General features: G+C 37.2%; 1 protein-coding gene across 5 annotated transcripts in view; it reads right to left on the bottom strand.

Moving 5' to 3' along the window:
• Window positions 1-19,734, bottom strand: part of JMJD1C (jumonji domain containing 1C) — a 380,729-nt gene that overhangs the window by 294,569 nt on the left and 66,426 nt on the right. The window contains exon 1 of one of the 5 annotated variants that reach the window (XM_037003017.2): window positions 6,154-8,011. The exons of 3 other annotated variants lie outside the window; for them this stretch is intronic. In XM_037003017.2, the coding sequence (XP_036858912.1) occupies window positions 6,154-6,321 (168 nt within the window). In that variant the 5' untranslated portion in view covers window positions 6,322-8,011. Of the gene's footprint in view, window positions 1-6,153; window positions 8,012-19,734 lie in introns of those variants that run through there. One more of the 5 variants, XM_037003018.2, reaches the window with a different exon arrangement.

The raw sequence follows: 19,734 nt of genomic DNA, 5'->3' as shown, positions 1-19,734 counted from the left end.
GGAGAAACTACTAAAGTGAGCTAAAGGGAAACTCTGGATGAGTAATGTGTCCATATTGAATAAAAAAGACTAGAAAAGTAAACTTTAAAGTAGAAAGATTACATAACACAGGCCTGTGGCAATGAAGGTTTATACCCAGTAGTACTACAGACTGAAAAAAAAGAAAATGGGTGGGAGGGTGAGTAGGGAGAAAAGACTGCAGTTTGAAGGAAGAAATTTGCAGAATGAAGTATAGGCCTACATTCTAGGTGGTAGAAAGGTGAAATATGGAATTTTCAAGTCAGTTAAGTCTTCAAGATACAGATAATACATTAAATTCACATACAGATAAATTCTGGACACATTATAACATACTCAAATGTAGGATATACTCATGTAAAGACATCAAAGAAGGCAGAGGTGGTGGATTCAAACTGAAGGCCAATGTTTAAATTATAGACTTGTAATAATGCAAAATAGTACAAGTAAATTCTCCAGAGGGAATAGATTTAAAAAACAAATGAAAACACTGTAAGCAAAGGGCTGAATCTCTAATACTAAATTGAGAAGATGGAAGGAACTACAGTAAGGAAAGGAAGAATTTCCAAGAGTACGTGAATCAAGGGTCTGCAAAAGTCAAAAGCAAAGATTGAGGGAAAATATTTATCGCAGCAACAGAGGGGCCTTTTTTTTTTTTTTTACTTTGAAAGTCTGAATTGCTAACCATTTGGAGAAGCAATGGTTGACTTCTTTTGATCAGTTTGAACTCTAGGGTATTTTCCCACACAAAAAAATTAAAGGTACAGCTGATCAAAACTTGTAAGTGCATGAAGAAATATGAATTATTTCAACACCCAATATTGTAGCCTTGGGATATTTATTCTATCTCAATTTCTCTGATCATAAAAATCCAAATCCTATGAATTTGTTTTTATTAGGCTCTGGTCCCCAATTCTCTTTGTAATATTTCTACTGAAACCTTAGGCATTGTGCAGGTATCCTATATAAAATTCTCACTCCAACCCATTGCTCCTCACAGGCAAATGGGGATCCTAAATGACTATTTAAATATTTTCACACAGAAAATAATTTGCCTTCTTCAATTGTTCTTCAGTATCATCCCTTACAGGTACTATATTTTTTTAATTGAAGTTTAGCTGACAGACAATATTATATTAATTTCAGATGAACAGTGGTACAATTATATAATTAGAAAATGGTCATCACAATAACTGTAGTTACCATGTGTCACCATGAAAACTTATTAAAATATTATTGACCACATTCTTCCCTATGCTGTATTTTTCACCCCCAAGAGATTTATTTTATAATTGGAAGTTTGTACCTTTTTATCCTCTATGAACTCATCTTGATCATCCCAAAGAAACACTAAGCAGAAATCACTGTTTATATAAGAGAATAATCTAACACAGTAAGTATGACATAACGAAAAGTTTCATTAACTCAGAATTCAGAGCTTTTGGATTCAAGTATTCAAGAAATGATTGATATTCACTCATTTATTTACTATTTAATGAACATTTAATAAATACCTAAGTACATTTTAAGTACTGTACTAAATAAGTATGTAAAGGGAAAATGAGTATGAGTTTGAGAGTTGAAGACATTCTTTGTACATAAATTGAAAAATGTTCAAAAGTAATCAAATCTATAGAAGTAGGGAAATAACCTACAATCTTTCAATTATTTTGAAATATCTAGACATTTTTACTTTCAAATGTGATGACATCCTTATATGAAGGTAGGAACAGAGTTTTCATGGTAAAATGTCTTTAGTCCAATTACCCTTAAAAAAAATTCTACACCTCAAATTAATGGAACTCAAATATGTGCCAGAATGTATATATGACAAGTCAAAAAGGGGGAAAAAAATACCTTCTTTATTTTATTTCACACAGAAGCATACGATTCACACTATTTACTGGTTGCTTACCATTTTAAAACCAGCTAGTGGTTACAACTGCACAAGTTATGTGCCACCAGAGCTACAATTTACATACTCATTGTTTGTTACCTAACTCTGTATGACCAATAACAACAATTCAAGAGACGGTAAAAACAAGTCTATGTTCTCAAATCAGACATGAAGTCTACCTACCTACCAGCTAAACCAATTTTCTCTATGGCTAACTTAACGCAGGTCATACTGAGCAATGAAATAAATATCATTCATTCATTAACTATTTTATGAGGAGACCAGAAATTAGCATTACTGATAGTGCAAGACAATGATATAAACTGCACTTACCTAAAGAATTATCCTAACAAAAATTATAAGCGAATCAAATATTACCAACTCAGTATGAAACTTCAGTGTAAGAGACAGTTGACCAGAAACATACAGAACTAAAAATGGAAAAGAGCTTCCTTGTAAACAAATAAATCATAAATCATTTTAAATTTCCTAACATTAATATTTTACTTATATTTAAGATACGTAAGATTTGCAAAATAAGTTGTCTATAGGCACACAGTTTAGAACAGAAAAAAATCTGCATTCCAAGACTAGCTAATCCCTAGTAAGTGACAATCATAAAATCCCCCAAATACAAGCAAATTTATGTGTTTGGTCTATGAAACAATACTTTCTGCTGCTTTTATGTATTGAAAAAACTTATGTGTTTTAAAAAATACTCATTTAGCTTTCACAATGATGCAGTCTCCCTAATCATCAAGGGAAGGTGTGTTCATAGATTACTGGATGGATGTATAAATAAGTAAATCAATGGTTTATAGGTGTGGAAGGAAGTAAAACTAAGAAAAAAAATCCATGTTCTTTAACAACCAATATTATTCAAGGATAAATTATATGCAGGAGTATTTTTCAACTGCCAGCTTTCCTTCCATACTAATCTCCTGGAAAAGTTCCTTAAAAAGTAGGGCAGTAATCATTCAACATGTTTACCAAGGCAAAAACCTTCCTAAGTAACAGGGCAAAACATAAACTCAACATGCTATGGGCTCACAATGTATTTCATGTATGTCAGCATTGACCACTTTGTCCCCATGAATAAAAAAGGTTCAGTTAAAGTGTTTTTTTTTGGTTAATGTAATTCCAATACATGTAACCCAGAAGATTTAAGTCATTCTTTAAAAGTCACCAATAAAATATGTGAAATTACCTAAGCAAAGTCTAGTAAAAATTCCACCAATGAAGCCCATTTACTTAAGAGATCATATATAGTGATATTATCACTAAAACTCATGGCATTAAAAAATAATTAATTTTAGACTTAATTTATTTTTATCAAATAATATACATTCATATTATAGAAGAATTAATTGCTACCATGGTGTGGTGGACAGAATAATGCCACCCCACATACGCTCATGCCCGAATCCACGAAACTTGTACCTATGTTACATTACACAGCAAAGGAGAATTAAATTTCAGATGGAATTAAGGTTGTTAATTTAATTAGCACATAAAGTTATTATCCTGGGATGTTTGAGTGGGCAAAATATGATCACAAGGGTATTTAAAAGTATAAAAGGTAGCAGGAGATTCAGAGGGAGATGTGACTACAAAAGAATGGTTAGAGAGATACAATGCTTCTGGCTTTTGAGGAGGAGGAAGAGGGCCATGAGCCAAGGAATGTGGGCTGCTTCTAAAAGCTAGGGAAAAAAATGGAACTCCCGGAGAGCCGCCAGAAAGTAATAGTTCTGCTACACCTTGACTTTAGCCCACTGAGACTCAAGTTATACTTGTCATCTACAGAACTGTAAAATAAGTTTGTATTGTTTAAACCACCAACGTTGTGTTACTTAGTTAACAGCAGTTAATTAATGCACTTCGCCATTCCTCATCTATAAGACCAAAAATAACTGATCAACATTTCAGACAAATATTCCATTTTTAAGTTTTGAGTTACCCTTCCAAATCATGTACAATAAAAAAATAAAATAAAGATTTCTAATGAATTTGCAGGTTTTAAATTACAGACATTTATAAATTTTTTAAAAAGCCTCTTTAGCAGCATTTTTAGAATTGATTAAGCTATTTAAAATTTATTTGGCAGTAAAAAATTCTAAAAGGGGAAGCATGGTGATGCTAAACTGTTCCAAGTTTAATTTAGGAAATATCAATGTAAAAAAATTAGAAATATTAAAAAAGAAAGTTTGGAAATAACTGTCATTTCCAGGCTAAAAAAAACTCATATTATACTGTAATAACAAATTTTTCAAATAAAGACTGTTTAAAAAAGGAAAACTGTTGATGTTCACAGTTATGGTTCAAAACACATTTCCTTTTTTGTGGGGGTGTAAAATCAGTATATAATGAAGTGCACAGATATTAAGTGTGCAATTGGATGAGTTTTGACATATGTGTACTCCCCTGTAGCCAACAATCAAGACAGGAAACATTTCCATCACCTGAGAAAACTTCCCCTTTCCAACCATTCCCCACCTCCACATATATTTTTCATTTTTAAATATTTAACTTTATACCTTGTCTTTCATGGACATATGTAAACCCCTTTCTTTTATATCATATAAATTTCCATGTATGAAAGTAATTGTTCTGGTTATATTTAACGTTGATAACTTGACTGTCACCAAACCAATGATTTCATAATTTAAAAACTGTATTTCCTAATTTTCATGTACCTATTAAAACAAAATGCTGTGGAAAACACAAAATATCGTTCCCTGTTCGTTTTGAAATGTTTTTTAAATGCTAAGCCCTAACTCATAAAAGCGAAGACAATTTCGTGTAACAGTAAAAGCAGAAGAAATAAATCATCGCTGCCTTTTATATAAACAAGTTACTGAATTGCCACAATTTGTAGAACCATTAAGATGGGAAGTGTTTTAAGATTCTTTTTCGTCTTTTCAAAGAATAACCAAAATCTTCAAAATACCTACGAGCAAAACAAATCTATTTCGCAGTATCAAGTGAACATTAATACATGACGCAAAAACCCTATCATTGACTATAGTTATGGACAAAACAGTAAGAAACTCTAAAAAATATACTAATATAGGTATGTAGAGATAGATATCAAAGTGAATCTGGACTTGTAAACTCGCATACATAAAAAAGGAAAAAATATTTCCAAGTTTGAAATTTTCAGTGAAAAATTATATATGCCGGGACACTAACCAATAAATTTCATGGATTATGTATTCGTAAATCAACCTTGTCGAAGCCTAGTCAATGTCTTGCCTCTACTCTGCTCTTATCTCCAACCTGTGTCCCCCAGAGGAAACGTGCTTAGGACACTAACAGAGAATATACCGCCTTGAAATAGTGCGCATTCCTTCTCTACTGAAAAACAGTGGCAGTTTCATATGTAAGTAAAAGAAAGCAAAAAAACAAACAAAAAAACAGTTTAAGGTTCTGCAGCGCATTTAACATTTTTTTATTTACACTATTTCTTACTTCATTTAAAATCACATAAAACCCGGCCTCATGCTTTTAAAGCACTATTCACTTCCGACAAAAAAAACCAAAACACTACGGAAAAAAACGAAAGGAAGGAAGGGGGTTAATTTCACTGCTCCCCTTCCCCGCTCCCCCCCCCCCCCCCGCAAATTAAAATTTTTCATTCTCATAGTTTCCGGTTAAAAATACAAGCATCTACCGTAGAAAGAGGCTGCACCAGGGCACCGCCACGGCCTTTGCCTTGAGAGCATATGCTAATTCCAAGACTAGAAAAACAGAGATGTCTTTCCTTTTCTCCCTCCCTTTCAGCAACCTTAGGGAGTAAGTTTTCAGTCTCTAACCCCTGCAATATTAAGACATTTGCAAGGAAATAGAAGATGATGAAGCCGGCCCCTATCCCCACGAGGGGTCCACCCCCTACGCCCCTGCCCGCACCAGCCCCACCTTCTGGTGAGGTCTCAGCAGCCGCCGCGGCCCCGTGGGGTTTGAAACCGCAGGCCGGCCCCATCCCGGACGGCGGCGGGGGGCCGGACTCGGGCCTGGGTGGGCGCAGGGGGTTTCTCTCCGTCACCCCTCGCGTTGGAGAAGCTACTGTAGGGGAGGCAGCGACCTCTGCAGAGGCTGTGGCAAACCCGTTGGGAGGTTGGGAGGTTGGAAGAGGGGCGTGACCGCCAGTTGGCCGAGCTGAGGAACCCCACGAGATGCGGCTACAAGAGAGCGGGGATGCACGCGTGGGCCAGAAGACCGATGGGCGGGCGCGCTCTTACCGCTAGGTCCGGGTCGCGGCTGTCCCTGTGTGACACAGCTCGGATGACTCCCGCTCGCCAGCCCCGCCGGCAGCGTCCGCTCTCGCCGCGCTCCGGCCGCGCCTCTTCGCCGACCTCCACGCACAGGAACCGCTTTCCCACCAGCTCTGGCCGTCTCTCCACCGCCATAGCCGTCGCTGCCAAAGCGGCCGCTGCCTCCTCCACTGCGAGGAAACCAGCAAAAACCCCGCTCCTACCGGCCGCCCATGCTGAGGAGAGCGGACCAGGGTCCACGGTCGTCCGGTAAGCGAGCGAGGGCGGACTCGGGAGCGCACCGGACGCTCCACCCAGAAGGGCACAGCGACCTGGTTCCTCACAGTGTTCAACACTCTCCTGGACTTCCCGACTAGCAGCCTCTGGCTGCAGCTCCACACACACGAAAATGACAGTAACCCTCACACCGCCGTCGGAGGCCCTGAGGCAGACGCGGCCGCCAACGCCGCTGCCGTTCCGCGCACAGTACCACTCCGCCACCCATCCACTACAACGGCTGCGAACGGCACCGCGCGTCTCCTTCCGCCAGCGCGAGCAGGAGAGGGAGCCACAGCAGAGGGTCGGAGGAACCACCGCAGAGGCGAAGTAGTGCCCCGCGCCGCAGAGGCTGCGGGGCCAGCCAGCCGGAGAGGTAAAGCAGAAGTGGGAAAACGGAAGGGTCTCCTTCAGGAACACTATTAAGGTCCTCCTCTCTCCTCGTCACTTAGAAAAAGGGATGAGGCAAAAGTGAAGTGTGCTTGTTCCACTCACACACAAAAAACACTCCAGGTTAACGCCGCATCTCCAGAGCGAGGTTTTTCAGAATACATGTATGTACAGCGCCCGCCTTCCGAGTTGGCCCCAATTTGCCTGGATTACCAGTCCTGTAGTCCCAGGAGCAAAGCACAGCAACACTTTCAATTGAAAACTAAGCCCACAGAAGTCAGTCATTCCAGAATAACAGTCCACGACTTTAAGTGAAAGTGAAGAAAACACTGTCATCCTTTCAATTCCTCCTGTTTGCTGCGATACCTATTACGTGTTTGAGCTATGCAGAGATTTGTATCTCGCTACTGCTTTGTTGTAAAACCGCCAAATGCGCGATTGAGGGCTTTTGTCAAGTCCTTAAAATTCATGACGGTCTCTCGCCAATCTGAGTACTTTCAGTGCTAGTACATACATACCTCAACCTCACTGCTCAGATAACAGCAGAGGGAGGCTCTGAATTCAGTTAATAGAAAAAAAAACCGTGGAAAGAAAAGGATTTTAGCCAATCACAGTTCAGGAAAATAAAGTACGTTTACTTGCCGTCCAATCACAACAGGACTTTGTTACCCATACACGTACCCATCTCTCAAACTTGGAACAGTTATTCTTAGATTCAACCATTGAACTCTTCTAGATCAAGCCTTCTTATAAAGTTAGTAAGCAGTTCGATTTCAGACATACTTGATAGTGTTTTTAATCCCTGTCGTGGTTTTTTTTCAGAGCCGCTGACTACAATCAACTCCAAAAGTTCTTCTAGCTTAATAAAAACTCATTCTAAATGTCAGTTTCGTAGAGATTTTCCTAAACCTCTATTCCAAAAAAAGAAATCTACCCTTTAAAGGAGTTCACACTAGTAATATGAATGTTTAAAATAAACGTAAGGCTTTTATTGGCTTTCTCAGAACACCCAAGCTGAGCTGTTTCCAGTGTTGGCCACTACTAAACAGGTTATAAACTAAAATTACAAGGAAGACAGACTTTAGTCATCAAAGTCTAATTCTGCTAATGTAAAAATTAAATATAGAATTATTGTAAAGGAAAACCATATCAGAAATGCATAATGGTAAACTAAGAGAAAAATTTAATTTTACTTGTGTAATTTTATTTCCATGTTCACTCTTTTAGTACATACTACATAATACTTAGTAAATAATGTTGAGAAGTACAGATTTAATTAAGATTTCTAAAATCTCAACTTAGAGTAAGGAGCCAGTAAAATAACCTGGTGAAAATAACCTAACATGTTAAGAGAAAGGACAGAGTAAGATTCATGTTCAGATACCAAATTATCAATGATGCACTTTGTGATTTTGGGCATGACATAATTGTTACAATGGAAATTGCTTCCTAATCTTTATGATATTCTAGAGCAAGTCAGAAAATATAAAGTCTTTTGAAAAAGATACACATAACATTCCTATTACATGAATCCCATTCACTAAACTCTATTTTAAGAGTATAGAATGTTCAGGTTACTTTATATAAAAGTTGCCAGCTGATTTCAAATTTGTAGGCAAATTCCTCTAAATGGACCCCTATGGACCCTCAAACATATTAAATACTGTCCTCTTAAGTGCCCCGAAAAGCATGTAAATGCACCAAATCAATAAAAATATTTCAAGTGAAGAAATAAAGTTTTTCAAAAGTCATATATACTTATAACATTTCCAATCAAATGTCTTATATTCTTAGGACAGTATTCCAAACAGCAGTCTCTGAATCCCTTGATTACAGCTAGTGCGTAAGGTTTATAAGGAAAACAAAAACAAAAAACTACTTTGTGGGTAATTTGCTTTTGGAAAAACTTCAAGTTCATTTTTAAAAATGTAAACTGAAAAGGAGTTAAGGGATTTTTGTTTGCGGTTTTTTTATTTTTGTTTGAGAACATTTAGAGGGGTCCATTTAGAGGAATTTGCCTACAAATCTTTGCTTGAGAACATTTATTTTTGCCACCAAATCTTAACTATAAAGAACATGAAATTAAATTTTCAAGCCAGATTTGAAACCTCAGAGTATTTGTGCAATCAAGTGGTTCCCTTACATCCTTTACTTCCATAAAGATTTCAGAAAATGCCAGCATTAGTCAATACAAAGAAGAGTTATAGTATTTTTAATTATATAGGCAAACAGATTAATACAGAAGTATTTAAGTGACTAAATTTACTTACAGAAGCTGGAAGATCAGAAATACAGACTACTTTTTCCATCCCCCACATACAATATGTACATTAAATATACCCATACAAACACACACACACATACATATATCAATGCAAGAAAACCTTAATATCCATAAAAGATGCATTTGGGTATTATTATTTCATTTTTTAAAAATCCACACAGATTTATGAGTGAAAACTATTTGGTTTATTTTTAAAAACCTGACTTGCATTATAAAGGATTCCAATGCTAAGGGCCATAATTATCGACTTAGTTATCAACCATTAGTAGTTCATGAAGTTTACTTTCAAAAGGCAAACTGTCTATTAATTAAAATTTTTCCACTTTTTGACAATTTTTTTTTAAGTTTAGAAATGTATCTTACAATATTAGCTACCATTTATGGAACATTTACTGTGTGTCAGACACTATGCTAAGTACTTTACATAAGTATCTCACTTTATTTTACAGATGAAAAAATGAAGTTTAGAAAAGTTTAGATACTTTCCTAAGAATGCACATTAAGGAGTTGGGATTCAAAACCAGGTTATATGATTTCAAAGGTCACTGCATTATGGTAAAGAGTCACCGAAAAGAAACATGAAGGTCAGTCACCAAGTTGCTTTCACACATCATTCATAATTGATTTGTTTATCTGCACTTACCATGTGTCTTACATCCTGTAAGGTTCTTGGGAGATAGAGCCTCTATCCTTGAAAATACAGATAACAGAAATGCCTTGACTTGTTTATTTAAGGAGGAATCAACTGAATGCCATAGAAGATAAATTTAAGACATTTTAACAATTTTCAAATCTATTATAACCTGGAGGATTTTATTAATTTATAATTAGATTGGGTTATGATTGGGTGATCCATATCATCTATATATACGAGTACATCTAGGAACTGTGGAAGCCAGTATTAATATGAAAAAGTCAAGAGTCTCAACTGAATTATTCAAGTAGAAGACCAAGAACAGAATGGAAATAAATTTATGTTACCATGTTTACTATTATATCTTACATAACTTTTATTTAGGTATTTCTTTAACCACTTATTTAAACTGAATTTCTCAATCACATTCATGATAATGATAAAGTAATTCAAATGTTACTTCTCAAGGAAGCCATCTCTGATCCTCAGTGTCAAATCTCCAATTTGGATTTTCAAAACATTTCCTATTTGTATTAGTATTTATCACAAGAGTATTTATACCATTATTGTGTGATCGATTGTTTTATGTTTGTCTCTGCTGATGGAATATAAGCTCCATAAGTGCAAGGGCATTGTGTCTTTTTCATAACTATACTCCCAGAATCTTATAAGCCTTGTGCAGAGCAGGTACTCAGTAAATATTAATGGATGAATTAATGGATGAATATAACAAAATGTACCTTTTTCTAAATTCAACCTAATAAAGAGGAACTTAGAATTTCTAAGTTAAGGGTCATTAATAAGAGTTCATGCTCTTCTTAGAGGGTTATTTATTGCCTTTAAAATAATGTCTTAGCTACATTATCTCAATTTATCATGGAGGTACACAATAAAGCCTTCAAAACTTGAGCTTCACAAGAAAAGCAAGGTTGTTCTTGGGGAAAATTTCTAAGGAACAGATACAGAGAAAGAGTTACAATTCACAAGGAAAACATTCATTTTGTTACCAAACTACCAATTTAATGTAAACTCAAAAATGATCCTATTAGTATATGTCCAAAACACCAGTCTATTCTTAGTATTCTAAGGAGAACAATCTCAAATGATATCTTTGATGAAGCCAACACGTCAACAACTTTCTGTCTTCTTGAAGCCATGTGGAATGAGCCTGAGAGAGAAAAAAAAAGAAAAGAAAGGAAGATAGGAAGGAAGGAGAAAAGAAGTAATCTATACTGGGCCTTCTAATTATAAGCTCTTCACATTTGTTATCTTATTTCAATTTAAATTCTGGTTGCAGAGAAACATACCACTTTTTTTTCAAAATTTTCTATTAAAAGTAAGCCTTTACATGTGATTTCTAATAAAAATAATTTTTAATTTGGAACGAATGCACATAGCATTGGAAATTTCCTAATCTGTTGCATGAGGAGCTATAAGGAATAAAGAAATGGAAAGTTGCCATTGAGCATCCAGCAAGGGTCTTCCCAGGGTTCCCTCAGCACTTTGTTCATCATCCCTTTCCTTAATGCTTTAACTATTAATTACCACTAAAATATGCTAGATGGCAGTTGCAGTTTGCACATTGCATCTTCAGATGTTATATTAGCTCCTTTACTTATGAATAGGTTAGGTTCCTGAAAGGTTATGTTCCTAACAGTCTCACAAGCTTTCACTATTGCCACATGTTATCAGCAATAGAGCTAAAAATCCTAAGGAATGATGGTTCATATCCATGAAGTTTAAATGAAGGAAACAAACTTCTACTATTCTTGTATTTAAAGCTAAAAAGTGAGGGAAAGTCAAAATAAAATCTAAACTAAAAAGTAATACTGACTTAAAATCTCAGCATGCTAATTATACTCCATTGATGTTCTTCCCCACAGATGAAGCTAGATTCTTTGTAAGGAAGGAACTTTATGATCAAGAACACACAGCTCTGAGGCACATTTCTCCAATTAATGGCTCTGGCTTCAGAGAAACAAAACAAGACCTAGCAGTGAAATATGGGGACTCTAATTAATCTTTTCTTTGGCACATTCTGGAGAAAGCCACATGATTACACCTATAATAAGACTTGTAACATACTACAAAACATAAATATGTAATAAAAATAAATTACTCCACATAAAGGAGAGCATTGTCTTCTGGCTCCATATGTGCTTCACTATCACAGATTATTTATTTATTCAATTAAAGAGAGTACATAAAATAGTGCTCCAATTCCAAGGCCTGTGTTCACAGAAGCTCAGTATTTGAAGGCTCCTAGATTTTTCTTTTAAAAAATCACAGTTGACTCGGGGGACACAATGTTGCTCGTGTAATTGTATATTAATGATATCAAAGTAAAAAAAAATTAAAATAAAAAAAAATGGGCAGAGGGCCTGAGGAAAAATTTTTCCAAAGAAGACATACAGATGGCCAACAAGCATATGAAAGCATGCTCAACATCACTAATCATCAGAGAAATGCAAATCAAAATCACAGTGAGGTATCACTTCATACCAATCAAGAATGGTTACTATCCAAAAGACAAGAAGTAACAAGTGTTGTTGAGGATGAGGCCTCCTACATTGTTGGTGAGAAGGTAAACTGGTCCAGCCACTGTAGAAAACAATACAGAGGTTCCTCAATAAACTAAAAATAGAAATACCATATGACCCAGCAAAGCCATTTGTGGGAATTTACCTGAAGAAAACAGAATTACTAATTTGAAAAGACATATGCACCCCTATGTTCACTGCAGCATTATTTAAAAATAGCCAAGATATGGAAGCAACCAACATGCCAATCAACAGATGAATGGATGAAGATGTGGTACACATACACAATGGAGTATTATTTGGCCCTAAAAAAGAAGGAACTCTTGCCATTTGTGATAATGTGGATGGACCTAGAGGGTATTATGCTAAGTGAAATAAGTCAGATAAAGACAAATACCATATGATTTCACTCATATGGATAATCTAAACAATAAAACAACAGAAAAAGAAAGAGACCCATAAATAGACAATAGACTGCTGGTACCACAGGGGAGGGGTGAAACAGGTGAAGGGACAAAGAGGTACAAACTAAAACAAAATAAATAGTCATAGGAATAGAAGTACAGATTAGAGAACATAACGAAAAATATCATAATTTCTTGGAATAGTAGCAGGTGGTAACTACATTTGCCTTGGTGAGCATTTAGTAATGTATATAATTATCAAGTCACTATGTTGTACATCTGAAACCAATATAATACTGTGTATGAACTGTATTCCAATTTTAAAAATCTAGGCCTCCAAAATACAATTAGCTAATGTCACTGTAGGCAAAAAAAAAAAAAAAAAAAAAAAATCACAATTGACACATCTGAAAACAAGACCTCAAAGAAAGACTTTAAGTACAAACTTAGAATTCAAATCAACATCCCCCAAACATTCTCCACATATCTGTATTACCTAAGATTAAATATCCAAAAGAAATACTCAGAAGCAATCAATGTTGCTTTTCACACAATAGTCAATATAGTTTTTAAAACTGGTCAATATCCATTCCACAGAGTCATTTACAAAATGATATTCTAAAATGTATATCCCAAATGTAGCAAACTATAAATTAACAGTCATATAATGTGTGGAAGTCTATGTTACTTCTACCACTAACTAATGTATACTTTGGGCAAATCACCTTGCTTCCTTAGGAATCATATATAAAATGTAGAGGCTGACCTAACCTTTAGAGTTCCTAAAAGCCTGCTTCTAAGGCTTCTGAATAATTAAGCAAGTAGCAAAGTATACTCTCCTATTACATGGTAGGGTCAAACCTGAAAAATACTAAAGGATTGACAAAAGTAACCTTGCTCAGGAAAACAAATGTTTTTAGCCAGAAAGGTTCTATCTCAAAGATATCATGGCAATACACAATCATTAATACATACATACTAATAACACAGAACAAAGAATTTTTCAATTAAACAACAATTTTAAATACCATTGTAGAATTGCTTATTTCCCCTGCTCTCCAAATTTGCTCTCAAAATTATTATACTAAAGTAATTAGGACTAACTTCAAGTGCAGGAATTTTTGAGATACCCTTCATTACCAATAACCTTTATATTTGAAACCTTTACCTTGCATGCCTTTATATTCTTCTTTGTTAATAATATCTAAAAATCCTTTTTTCAACTATTCTAACTATAAAATTACCTTAAAACCAATTGTTGATTGGATTTTGTGCATAAGTTTACATGAATGCTTCTTACCCCACTTGCAATTTGTTTTGATATTCACAAGTTTTTTATTTTTTCATAGTTAAATATGCCAATATCTTTATGTTTCAACATTAAGACATGCTTAGAAAACATGTAAGTATTCTTCTAATTTTCTTCTAATACTTTCATAATGCAAATTTTTATAATTCCTTCAAAATTAGATGATACTATCTATCCTTGAGGAAAGGATAGGAAATCATCATACTCCCAAATAACAGAGGTCTACTACTACTAGGGGAAAAGCCAGATTACTGAGAAAAAAGGGAAACAGAGCCTAACTAATACTACTAATGCTCGTCTGGGACAAAAGATAAGGTTCCATGCCTACCACCACAAAACTAAAACTAGCGAAAGATCCATGCCCACCACAAGGTGGATTAGCTCCCAGTAGTAACAGGACTTTACTAATAGAGAAAGAACTAAAGAGTATATAGAGAGCCTCTCTGAAGTACAGAGGTGCAAGTAAGGTTTAAAGATATAGGAAGAGTAGAAACACTGAGTTAAAACTTTCCAGCGAATCAACCCCCATCCCCAGCACAAGGTGATTGATGGACTTAAAGTTGATGATGCACTGACGGTAACTATACCAGCAACAAAACATAACCCTGATCAACTCTAGGCAAGACTGATTCTACCACCCCCATACTACTAGCTTAGCAGAACAAGAGCCATGCCCATTTCTTGCCATAAATACTATATACTTCAATCTGTCCATCCTGCAAATGATGGATGGCATCTAATCAAAATTTATAAGCCTAGCTGTGAGGGTGACATCCCTGGTTATCAAGGCAGTACATGAATGCTAGAGTTACCATCACCTTTTTTGTAAGTTGTACAAGTACATCTACTTAAGTTCTTCATTTGTACCAGTTTCCTTCAAATAAAGTAATTTGGTAGCCCACACTCTTCCCACCAAATTATATAAAAAAATCTCAAGAACAAACAAATCACTGTTTGGAGACAAAACAATTAACACAAGCAGACTTAGAAATAACTCACATGTTGGAACTGTTGGCCAAGAAATTAAAAATAAGTATTAATAATGATGAAGGCTCAAACAGTGAACAATATGCATGATTAGATGGCAAATATTAGAAACTACAGGAGTTGAACTGAAACACTAAAAATGAGAAATGCATGAATGAAATTTTTTTTTAAAAGCCTTAAATGACATAGCTGAGGAAAGAAACAATAACCTTGACAACAAGACAACAGTAATTACCAAAGCTAAAACCAAACAGGAAAAAAAGAGCAGAAACCTACACAAACAGAATAGGAAGGAACTGTTTCTAACTCATTTTATGAGGCCAGCAATGCCCTGATACCAAAATCAGACAAAAAAATCACAAGAAAACCATAGGTAATTATTCCTCACAAATGAAAAATCCTCAACAAAATATTGGCAAATCAAACGCACTAACTTATAAAAATGATAATACACCACAACCAGTAAGTTTATCCCAGAAACACAAGTTGATTCAACACTGAAAGATCAATCAGTATAATTCAACGGGATCAACGGACTAAAGAAAAAAATATGATGACTTCAACAAACGCAAAAAACCAGTGCTTGAGAAAATCCAACCCCTATCCATGGTAAAATGCTTAGTACATGAGAATAGAAGGGCACTTAACACAACCTGATAAAGTGCATCTACTAAAAACTTACTTCTAAGATCATATTTAATAATAAAAGTTTTCCCCCAAAGATTCAGAACAAGAAAAAGACATGAGCTGTCACCACTCCTATTCAATAACAACATAATGAAAATCCTAGGAAGTGCAATAAGAAAGGAAAGGCATAGAGATTGAAAAGGAAGAAATAAACCTGCCTCTATTTGCAGATGACATGATAGTCTATTTAGAAAATCACAATACTCAAAAAAGCTCCTAGAACTAGTAAGTGAGTTTAGCAAGATTGCAGGATACAAGATCAATATGCAAGCATCAATTATATCTCTACACACTGAAAAGTAAAAATTTGAAATGCAAATTTTAAAATGCATCATTTACAATATCACCAAAAACATAAAAATGTGTATAAATGTAATAAACTATGTGTAAGATCTCTATCCTGAAAACTACAAAGAATTGATGAATGTAAAGAAGACATAAGTAAGTGGAGAAATATATCATGTGCATGTATTATTAGAAGACTCAGTTCTCCCAAAATTTATATACAAATGAATAATAATCTCAATGAAAATGCTAGCAAACTTTTTTATGTTGACATCGATGAGCTGACTGTAAAATCAGTAAGGTAAGGCAAATGAGCCAGAACAGCCAAAACAATTTGAAAAGAAAAAATTTAGAGACATACTATCTTACCTCAGGACTACACTATAAAGCTATATTAATCAACTTATCATGACATTGGCAAAATAGTAAATAGACAGATGAATAAAACAAAATGGAGAGTCCAGAAATAGACACATACATATATGGTTGATTTTTGACAAAGGTAAAAATGCAATTCAATAGAGAAAGGATAGTCTCTTCAACCGATGGTGCTAGACCTATTAGACATTCATATGCCAAAAAATATTAACCTTGACCTGTATTTCACACCATATAAATTTACTCAAAATACATCATAGAACTAAGTGTAAAATATAAAACTAATGGGCGGAGCCAGGATGGCGGTTTGAGTAGAGCAGTGGAAATCTCCTCCCAAAAACACATAGAGCTATGAAAATATAACAAAGAAAAATCTTCCTAAAATAGAGACCACAGGACACAGGACAACATCCAGACCACATCCACACCTGCAAGGAACCAGCGCCTTGCGAAGGGGGTAAGATACAAGCCCCGGCCCGGCGGGCCCTGAGCGCCCCTCCCCCCGGCTCCCGGCGGGTGGAGAGAAACCGTAGCAGTTTTTTTTTTTTTTTGGCGAGCGCTTTTTGGAAGCCTTAGAGAGACGGGCCCCCGTTGCTGGGGAGGTAGGGTGGCGGGACCGGTGAGCAGGTGCCTGGGAACGGCACTGGAGGACAAAGAACACCCCGCGTTTCTCCCTGCGGGACCGGCGGGCGGGTGCCTGAGACCGGTGCCTGAGGACGGAGGAGGTCGCGCGTTTTTCCCCTTTTTGTTTTTTTTTTCTCTTTTTGGCGAGCGCTTTTGGGAAGCCTTGAAGGGACGGGGACCCCAGTGCTAGGGAGGCAGGGTGGCGGGACTGGTGAGCGGGTGCCTGGGACCGGCGCCTGAGGACAAAGAATATCCCACGTTTTTCCCTGCGGGACCGGTGGGCGGGTGCCTGAGACCGGCACTTGAGGACAGAGGAAATCGCGCGTTTTTACCCTTTTTTTTTCTGTTTTCTGCGAGTGCTTTTTGGAAGCCTAAAAGGGACAGGGACCCCGGTGCTAGGGAGGCAGGGCGGCGGGACTGGTGAGCGGGTGCCTGGGACCGGCACCTGAGGACAAAGAATATCCCGCGTTTTTCCCTGTGGGACCGGTGGGTGGGTGCCTGAGACCGGCACCTGAGGACGGAAGAAATCGCGCGTTTTTCCCCTTTTTTTCTCTCTTTTTGGCGAGTGCTTTTTGGAAGCCTTGAAGGGGCAGGGACCCCGGTGCTAGGGAGGCAGGGCGGCGGGACTGGTGAGCAGGTGCCTGGGACCAGTGCCTGAGGAAAAAGAATATTGAGCGTTCCTTCCCTGCGGGACCGGTGGGTGGGTGCTTTTTGGAAGTCTTGAAAGGACAGGGACCCTGGTGCTAGGGAGACAGGGCAGCAGGACCAGTGAGCGGGTGCCTGGGACCGGCACCTGAGGAAAAAAAAAAAAAAAAAAAAAAATCGCTTGTTTTTTCCTTTTTGTTGCTGTTGTTGTTTTGGTTTGGAGAGTGCTTTTTGGAAGTCTTAAAGGGGCAGGACAGGTCACTTAGACCAGAGGCAGGGAATCTGGGGATCTCTTGGCACTCTAACCCCCTGGGCAGCAGGGAGCACAGAGGCCCCTTACAGAGATAAATAGTCTCCTGGCTGCTCCCCCTCCAACGGGGCTCCACCATTTTGGAGGAACAGCCCCAGCCAGGCCAAGCCCACAACAACAGCGGAGATAAACCCCAAAGCAACTGGGCAGGAAGCAGAAGCCCTGTCTGCGCACAGCTGCCCAGCACAAGCCACTAGAGGTCGCTATTCTCCCAGGAAAAGGCTACAAACCAACAAGAAGGGAAGCTCTTCCAGCGGTCACTTGTACCAGCTCTGCAAACTATCTCTATCACCATGAAAAGGCAAAACTACAGGCAGACAAAGATCACAGAGACAACACCTGAGAAGGAGACAGACCTAACTAGTCCTCCTGAAAAAGAATTCAAAATAAAAATCATGAACATGCTGACAGAGATGCAGAAAAAAATGCAAGAGCAATGGGATGAGATGCAGAGAAAAATGCAAGAGCAGTGGGATGAAGTCCGGAAGGAGATCACAGATGTCAGGAAAGAGATCACAGAAGTGAAACAATCCCTGGAAGGATTTATAAGCAGAATGGATAAGATGCAAGAGGCCATTGAAGGAATAGAAGCCAGAGAACAGGAACGTATAGAAGCTGACATAGAGAGAGATAAAAGGATCTCCAGGAATGAAACAACACTAAGAGAAATATGTGACCAATACAAAAGGAAAAACATTCGTATTATAGGGATACCAGAAGAGGAAGAAAGAGGAAAAGGGATAGAAAGTGTCTTTGAAGAAATAATTGCTGAAAACTTCCCCAAACTGGGGGAGGAAATAATCGAACAGACCATGGAATTATACAGAACCCCCAACAGAAAGGATCCAAGGAGGACAACACCAAGACACATAATAATTAAAATGGCAAGGATCAAGGACAAGGAAAGAGTTTTAAAGGCAGCTAGAGAGAAAAAGGTCACCTATAAAGGAAAACCAATCAGGCTAACATCAGACTTCTCAACAGAAACCCTACAGGCCAGAAGAGACTGGCATGATATACTTAATGCAATGAAACAGAAGGGCCTTGAACCAAGGATACTGTATCCAGCACGACTATCATTTAAATATGATGGTGGGATCAAACAATTCCCAGACAAGCAAAAGCTGAGGGAATTTGCTTCCCACAAACCACCTCTACAGGGCATCCTACAGGGACTGCTCTAGATGGGAGCACCCCTAAAAAGAGCACAGAACAAAACACACAACATATGAAGAATGGAGGAGGAGGAATAAGAAGGGAGAGAAGAAAAGACTCTCCAGACAGTGTATATAACAGCTCAATAAGCGAGCTAAGTTAGGCAGTAAGATACTAAAGAAGCTAACCTTGAACCTTTGGTAACCACGAATCTAAAGCCTGCAATGGCAATAAGTACATATCTTTCAATAGTCACCCTAAATGTAAATGGACTTAATGCACCAATCAAAAGACATAGAGTAATAGAATGGATAAAAAAGCAAGACCCATCTATATGCTGCTTACAAGAAACTCACCTTAAACCCAAAGATAAGCATAGATTAAAAGTCAAGGGATAGAAAAACATATTTCAGGCAAACAACAGTGAGAAGAAAGCAGGGGTTGCAGTACTAATATCAGACAAAATAGACTTCAAAACAAAGAAAGTAACAAGAGATAAAGAAGGCCACTACATAATGATAAAGGGCTCAGTCCAACAAGAGGATATAACCATTCTAAATATATATGCACCCAATACAGGAGCACCAGCATATGTGAAGCAAATACTAACAGAACTAAAGAGGGAAATAGACTGCAATGCATTCATTGTAGGAGACTTCAA

Source organism: Manis javanica, chromosome 7, assembly GCF_040802235.1.
Source record: "Manis javanica isolate MJ-LG chromosome 7, MJ_LKY, whole genome shotgun sequence".
NCBI lineage: Eukaryota > Metazoa > Chordata > Mammalia > Pholidota > Manidae > Manis > Manis javanica.
The sequence above is the reverse complement of the archived record's forward strand: the minus strand, read 5'-3'. Positions and strand labels throughout refer to the sequence as shown.